The following is a 7,883-nucleotide window of genomic DNA, read 5'->3' on the forward strand; positions in this document are numbered from 1 at the left end:
ATTGGATTCAAAATGGCTGACTAGCGGCCATTTTGTTCTAATGATTGGGCTTCTAGAACCATATCTCCTAAATGCTTTGACTGATTATATTCAAATTTTATATATTCGTTATACATCATGTTGTAGATATATACATGTATTCAAAATGGCTGATTTTGAATGCTGTTCCAGAGCAATATCTCTCAATATGGACAAGTACTTGTTTGAGGATCAGATACAAATGTCAATCATTTTAATGTTAAAAAAATCATATTCCTGACATAGTTATATTCCAGCTATATTACTATAAACAAAACTATATATCTTAAATTTGATAACTAACGGGGACTGTGCCATGCATGGCTTGTTTTTGACGTATTCAATTCTGCCTTTCTCTTGACTGAACTGTTTTGATCTCCTGCAGCATGATATCACGGAATTGATTCTTATGAGGGCAGTCTTCTCACATTGCCATGCTCACTGTATTTTCAGCTGGCAGCATGCTTTTTAGTTAATGGTGTACAACTTTAGATTTTCTGTGCTCAGTGTACATGTCATTTCAATCAGATACATATGACGTAACGTATAGCACTGATAAAGTCGGGTGCAATTTTATGTGTTTTTTTTATCATTTGAAGAAAGACTGAGCACATTAGCAATAACTAAGTGATAAAATGTTCAATTTTTATTTGATGCAATCATAATTTATGATTCATGAAAATGGAGTTAAAGTAAAAAAAGTGTGTACTTTCTGTTCTTTGATGGGAGCAACTCTGAATGAATCTGTCATTTATAAATTGTACTTTACAGTGCTGTTAAATTCTGCCATTGTACGTGTTAGGTAATTGTACATTAAATTGCTGTATATTGGTAGTCAAAAGTCGTACATCATTAATATACAAGCACATGTATACTTCGTGGCAAGATTCGACTTAATAATACTAAATAGATTTCCAAATCTCTGATATTGTTTTTTTTTTTCTTCTTCATATTTTCTCTCAGATGTACATAGCTTTAATCTCAATTTACGGACTGTTTTTAGGAATATGGCATTTTGCTTCCTGCATCAACTCACAGTGGAGCAGTAAGTATTCATCAATATGTCATTTATCATGGCTTTTGTGATTGTCATGCTCATCTACTTGTCTTTAACAGTCGTTTCAGTGAAATGATTGACTTTATAATTAGTTGAACTCCTGACATTGCCGAGACAGAGTGGTTACTTTATGCCACGGAGACAGTCTGACTGATCTCCTCATGAAACAAGGTTGCATGATATGAACTCCAACGAAGATATTGTCAGTAAAGACTGGTATTAAGTAAATGTCTGTCTGAAGCAAATATACCTACACATGTATATCTGCACATGTCTAATCCCATGTCTAGTACACTGATTGTGGATTGTTGGATCATGTGAATAGATTCTTCATTCGGTAGTTTTCCATTTCTCATCATTAATTGTGGAAAGTTAGTTTGGATTGCAACATTACTTCATTGTAGTCCTCATTTTCATTTCTCGGTACGTTTTATTCATTTCGCAGTCAGTGTATGTGATTTGTATCCAATCAAATTTTTTATTGAGAGAGACAGATTTATTTGTTTGGAATTGATTTATAAAAATGATCTCACTTAACCTTTTGCTAAACACACAGTCCCTGCAGGGATTAGACCACTTTCATAGATTAAAAATGAATTACTAAATTTCTGACTTATTAATCTTCCATTATCCCTGAATTCCTGTGCCAATAAATTCCTATATGAATCTTAATACAGCTTACCATGTCAAAAATAGTTAAAATAATTTTGGCTGCATCATTACAGTGTCTGTTTCGTAACTTATAAAAAGTTGCATTGTGATGTAGTAGTCATTTATTAGTATTCTCGCAGTTTGAATGTCAATGAATTATTCATAAAGTAAGATGAATCTATTTGCAGCAAGATGTGATCAAGCAATAGGGCATGCCCCTCACCTACTACAGTTTGATGCATGCAGTGTTTCAGCCTCATGAGTGCAATAAGATCGTTGTCAGCAGTTCATCTCTGTGGCACTGAGCAAATAAAAATAATTATTATGAACTAATATGTTGAATGTATCTTACATAAATTTCAATAAGTGACATTCAATGTCTTGAACTGTAGTCTGGCTAAAAAAGCATTTCAAAAAAATACTATAATAATAGAGCAGCCATTATAGTCATTGTTATTACCTTGGATTGTCTCGCAATTTTGCATTATAGTGCAGTCTTTGTTGTCAGACACACTTCTTTAAATTCAGTTATATAAGCTTTTTTGTTGGTTTTGTGTAAATATGAATAGTTCATAAATTTGTAAGATAAATTAGATTTTACATAAATATAAAAATACACGTATTTGGTTCAGCTGTTGACTGTTTATGTCAACATCTCCAATGTCATTATGAATCAATCTTGCAGTCAATACTAAAATTTTTATGCATAAATATTGCAGAAGAGTTGAGTACAAATGTACAGGATCTATGAACCAACTCAAATGATTCTTAACTTGTACATTTTTAGTTACAAGACAGTCTCAATGTACTATACACTAGATTAATATGATTACGTAAAGCCCACCACACACATTCTAATTTTTCACACTCCAATGCATTCAGTCATGACAAGTCATAACGGTGTGACTGGCCTTATGACTTTGATTGAATAGTTTTCGGCGTCAGGTTTGTTCAGATTTAAGAATTCAACATGTTTGAAGTTTTTGAGTATTAGATGTAATGATACGAGATGTGACAAGTATGTATGTATATGTATTCACTGCATGACCAGCTGTTCATGAAATGATCTTCCAATAAGGTAGCAGGATTTGGTCATATTTAGTCATTTGGGTAACAGGTTACTAAAGTGCCCCACCCACCATTCCACCTATTGTCTAATTTAGTTGTAGTCTTTGTAGCAGGTTGTTGGGACGCTGTTGAAAATGGGACTTACAGATTGACTTCCATGCATGCCTTTAATGATATGCCTCGTGGATTTGCCTTGACTGGTCATATTCATGTTCAAACTTTAAACATACATTATGTCACACATGTATTCGTTTGACAGTTTATTTCAAGATGACCGAATGGCTGCAATTTCAATGTTATCTCGCAAACTTTGTCCCTCACATGGGACATTAAAGCTACCGGTATTTATAATAAGTCACCATTAAAATGATGTTGGTTCTCACCCTATCCTACATATGTAAAGTACAGTTATTACACAACTGATTACTAATTTATCATAGCCTTTTTATCTGCAGGTTGCAGTAGGTACTCACCGCCAGCCACAGTGATATTACTTATATTCATGATATTTGAGGGAGTTCTATTTGCCTTATTTACTGCTATTATGTTTTGTACCCAAGTGCATTCAATTTGCACCGATGAAACGGTGAGTAAAGTCTATGTAATACATGTTACTTCATTTAGTTGACTCGTCTGCTATATTTATAGAAAACTCTAGTGGTCTTGATTTACAGGAAAGAGCCTTTCCAGGGTTCATCTGTAAAAATGCTCTTTGAAACTACAAAGAATTGTTGAAATGAATACAAGTTTGGATAATTGTACAAAAACAAAATGTAAAAAATGTATGCTAATGACCTACAGAGGGCGCTGTTGCCTGCATGAATTAAAATATCTGCCCACACAAAATAAAGTACTCCATAATAGAATAATAATAGAAGTTTTTCTTTTCTGCAGATTTTGTTTCGTTCATCAGCGTATATTCTGTGCTAGTTTAATCAGTATCAAATTTATTATTCATTTATCTTGCTTGCAGGGTATAGAACAATTGAAGCAAGACAAACCAACCTGGACGAAGAAATCTAAATGGTTTGCCCTCAGATCTGTATTTGGTGGCAAGTTTTCCATTCACTGGTTTTCTCCATTCTCATCTCCCAACTTGAACAGCGGCAAGACTACACCGTACCAGTATGTTGTGTAACATATATCAAACCTGATTGATTAACTCCTTAGGTATGCCTTAATGTGGAGGTTATATTCTACACAAGGGAGCAATAAAGATCATTGTAATAAAGTCTCCCTAGGTGAATTTAAATATTGCATAGTTTTAGTTGCAAATTCTATTAAACGTAATTGTTGCAGATGGCTAAATTTTAATTATTTTATTAATTAACGCAGCTTTGTTTTAACTTTTCAATTATTATGAGATTTATTGTATTATCTGCAACAAACAAATACTAGTAGTACGGTTGACTGCATTTTGAGGATAACAAACCACTGTGAGGAAAAGGGGTTTTCGATGTAAGAATAATTTTCATGTTTGTATTTGTATACAAAAAACTACAATTTTGAAACAGCTTCTTACATACTGTTAGTTTTTGGCATTTTTTCAGTCCTGTGTATTCATGGTATGATCCATAATGTGGCCATACTTTTTTTGTTTTTTGTGATTTTGATAGACAATTTATTTTATGTGTATGTCGAAAAAGGTTTTGTGCAACTGTGCTGATGAACCATCAAAAGGAATGTTTGTAAGGTCGCTGTCCTCTGAATGCAACATATGGTGACTATGTAAGGGATTTGTATCATGATATCTAACCACATGTACCATATTGTGTGATTTCATCCCATGCACTTCCTTTGATAGGTATTGACATCTTCTACTCAAAACAGTTCAAAATTTGCTTTTTTATTTCATATTATTCTTTCCCTTTCCAAAAAAACCAATGAATTTAAAGTAAATGATACAAAGCTTATTTGTACAGACTCTATTTCAAAAGATTGCCATAAAAGAGACAGATTGCATTGGTGTTCAAAACCTGTTCATAAATTAAGACCAGTCTTCAGAACAGTACTGTAATTTACATACACTATAGACATGAGTCTGCTGAATGACAGTCATCACGAAGTAGTACAGAAAATAAGTATTGTCAATACTAAATAATACCATTCAGTCACTTAGAGTTGACGAGCTGAGGTCAAAGCGCAATAGGGGTTTATTTATCTAGTAAATCAAATATGCCGCCATTGCTCAAATTCATTCGCACTGGAATTCCTTGTCATTGATTTGTAACCTCTTCAGCAAAAATAAACTTGAAGTGAAAATAAAATGTTTCACAGTACTTGATTATTAAAATCACATTTGTATGTGTTTATAGTCGTGCATCAACAATGAAAAAATGTGTTATTTTCAAATGTATTTTTATTGCATTCAATACACATATACTGTACCTTTATAAGCAGACCTTTATTTAAAAAGATTTGATGGGAGAATTCTAGGAGTAGATGGAGCTTAGTACACATTAAATATAGCCATTTGTGGCGAATATATAGATACTGTATGTCAATTTACAGTGCTCTTTTGTAATATTTTTGTAAAAATGACTTTTTGTAATTAATATAATGGTATTGCATGATTTATTTGTCAGTTGTATATTAAAATTAGTTTTAGACTTGAATAACATTTTATTATGTGATCAGTTTGTACTTTTACTTTTCACTAGACATATAATTATTATACCGGTAATTGTATTTATTTTTTGAAGTTTTAAGTATTACTTTAGGATATTTATGATCCATAATGCATTTTGTTGAATACTCATAATGCTTTCATAAAATTTCCAATCATTGATTAGCTAAACATCAGTAAGCAAATGGCATCAGGTGATTGGTTAGTTCATACAGCAATGAGTGAATGCTATGTGATTGGCTCAAATTACAATTAGTGATTGCTTAGTTAAAACTTCATGAAATAATGTGATTGGTTAGTTCAAAGAACATTATTGCATGATACCATGTGATTGGTTAGTTCAAAGAACCATGAGTGAATGATACCATGTGATTGGTTAGTTCAAATAACATTAGTGAATGATACCATGTAATTGGTTAGTTCAAATAACATTAGTGAATGATACCATGTAATTGGTTAGTTCAAATAACATTAGTGAATGATATCATGTGATTGGTTAGTTCAAATAACCATTAGTGAATGATACCATGTGATTGGTTAGTTCAAATAACATTAGTGAATGATATCATGTGATTGGTTAGTTAGTTCAAAGAACCCATGAGTGAATGAGACAATATTCTGCACATCCACATCATTTACCATTGCAATGTAACACAGTGACAGAATGTGCAAGTGTTGTAATAACACTTGTACACAGTGAGTTTACAATCAACACAAATACTTCACTCCTGGTTGTATATTGCTAATTTTCTTATAAAAATGATATAATTAATGTTGTGTATGGTTTTCAGTGCAGTGATTTATTTGACTGAATCACAAATTTATGCACATTATTGTATGTAGCTGTACAAATTATGAAATAAATATTTCAAGGTATTACTGAATTCTGATGTGAATATATTTGTGTTTTAGTGATATGGTATGACTCATTTTGTGCTGTATTCAATACAAGAGGGCGCTTCCATTGTAAAATCTGTGGATTGTATTGTCATAACTTGTTTGCCTTTTACTGATGACAAGGTTTTTGTCAGTTGCATTCAAATAAAAAAAAATCTGGTCAACATAAGGGAATCACCAGTTAATCTGGCCTGGGGGGTGCCGGGCAATTCTAGAGGGGGCTTTCCATTTTCTGTATATGAAAAGGGGGGGCTAATAATTTTTCCAAGAGTGAAGGAGGGGGGGTTATAATTTTCTGGGTTTATTCACATATATTGTATAGACGACGGCTGCTGTGATGAACATACTGCAATGAGAAAGAGTTATTGTTTGTTTGTTTTATTGCACAACAATAACTTAATCAAATTAGTATTAAACATGAAACTTCATTTGTAAAGAACAGTATAAACCTCTGTGAATGACATAAAAAAACTTGCTGCACTTTCCACTGTATGAAGACAAACAAACCTTTTAAACAAGTTTGTGAAAAGCAAACACACTAATATAACACAAAATATAAAGATAAAATATATTTATATAGTGTAATATTTTGTATGTAAATAAATAAAATATATATAAAAAAAGTTTTCATATTTTTTAATAAAACACAACTTTCTGAGGAACTGTAGATATTGAACCTAGGCATCTATTTTTGATCCTCTCCATTCCTATCAATCTCTATCCTCATCGCAAAGAATGTCAGTATCGGCACTATCACCAGGATCATTAGAACCACTTTCACCCTCATAACTCTCTCCACTGGAACTATCAGACAGGTACTCATATTTTAACTTCAGTTCTTCATACAGCTTCATCATCTGCTGCTTAGCTGCAGCACAGAAGACATTGTGATGAATGAGGTATAGCAAATATACTGCATGTATCATGAATGCATAGTGAAAACGACAATATGAAAAGTAAACATATTTCTGAATTATTGTATTCAAAATGAAAATATAGTCTATCGTGCACCCCTTCCCTCTTATCAACTGCAAAAGGAAGTGGATTGAAAGCGTGTGGGCGAACACAATTTCAGTAACTTTGCAGCCTATAAGTATAGCTGAATACACTTAAAAGTAGAACCTGTGAGGGCGCTACAGTTAAATTCATCTAAATACAGCGTAATTTGCGTGATAGTTTTTCTGATTTATATCTCCGCATTTCAGAAATAGTAAAAAAAAAATGCATTATTTTTGTTACACGGCAATCAAGGTTAATTCAAACCCCAGGATTCAACATCAAAATTAGAAAATAATGATGTATTTCGGATCGTATAATGACGACTTCCGGTGATACGGTGCTGTTTGTCTTATGGCTACAATATAATTATTATATCATAGTGGAGCGGCATACCGGTCCGGCAAAACAGGAAGTAACACAGTGTTACGCATGTTTTTGACGCTCGTTACCGGATTCATTACAGTGTAGTCCGTTGGCGTGTTTAAGGGGGGCAAAGAGGGTAGCTGGTACAGTTTTACGGGAAATAAAAAGGGCTTTTTACAATTTACAGGGGGAAAAAGACGTTTT

At 32.8% G+C, this 7,883-nt stretch overlaps 1 protein-coding gene across 3 annotated transcripts in view; it reads left to right on the forward strand.

Moving 5' to 3' along the window:
• Window positions 1-6,296, forward strand: part of LOC100375220 (palmitoyltransferase ZDHHC3-like) — a 61,739-nt gene extending 55,443 nt beyond the window's left edge. For 2 of the 3 annotated variants that reach the window (XM_085500301.1, XM_085500302.1), the window contains 3 exons: window positions 982-1,063; window positions 3,235-3,380; window positions 3,768-6,296. In XM_085500301.1, the coding sequence (XP_085356427.1) occupies window positions 982-1,063; window positions 3,235-3,380; window positions 3,768-3,932 (393 nt within the window). In that variant the 3' untranslated portion in view covers window positions 3,933-6,296. The remainder of the gene's footprint in view (window positions 1-981; window positions 1,064-3,234; window positions 3,381-3,767) is intronic. The other variant, XM_006817345.3, reaches the window with a different exon arrangement.
• Window positions 6,297-7,883: the final 1,587 nt, after the last annotated feature.

The sequence above is a fragment of the Saccoglossus kowalevskii genome, chromosome 6, assembly GCF_978046115.1.
Source record: "Saccoglossus kowalevskii chromosome 6, keSacKowa6.1, whole genome shotgun sequence".
NCBI classification, from domain to species: Eukaryota; Metazoa; Hemichordata; class Enteropneusta; family Harrimaniidae; genus Saccoglossus; species Saccoglossus kowalevskii.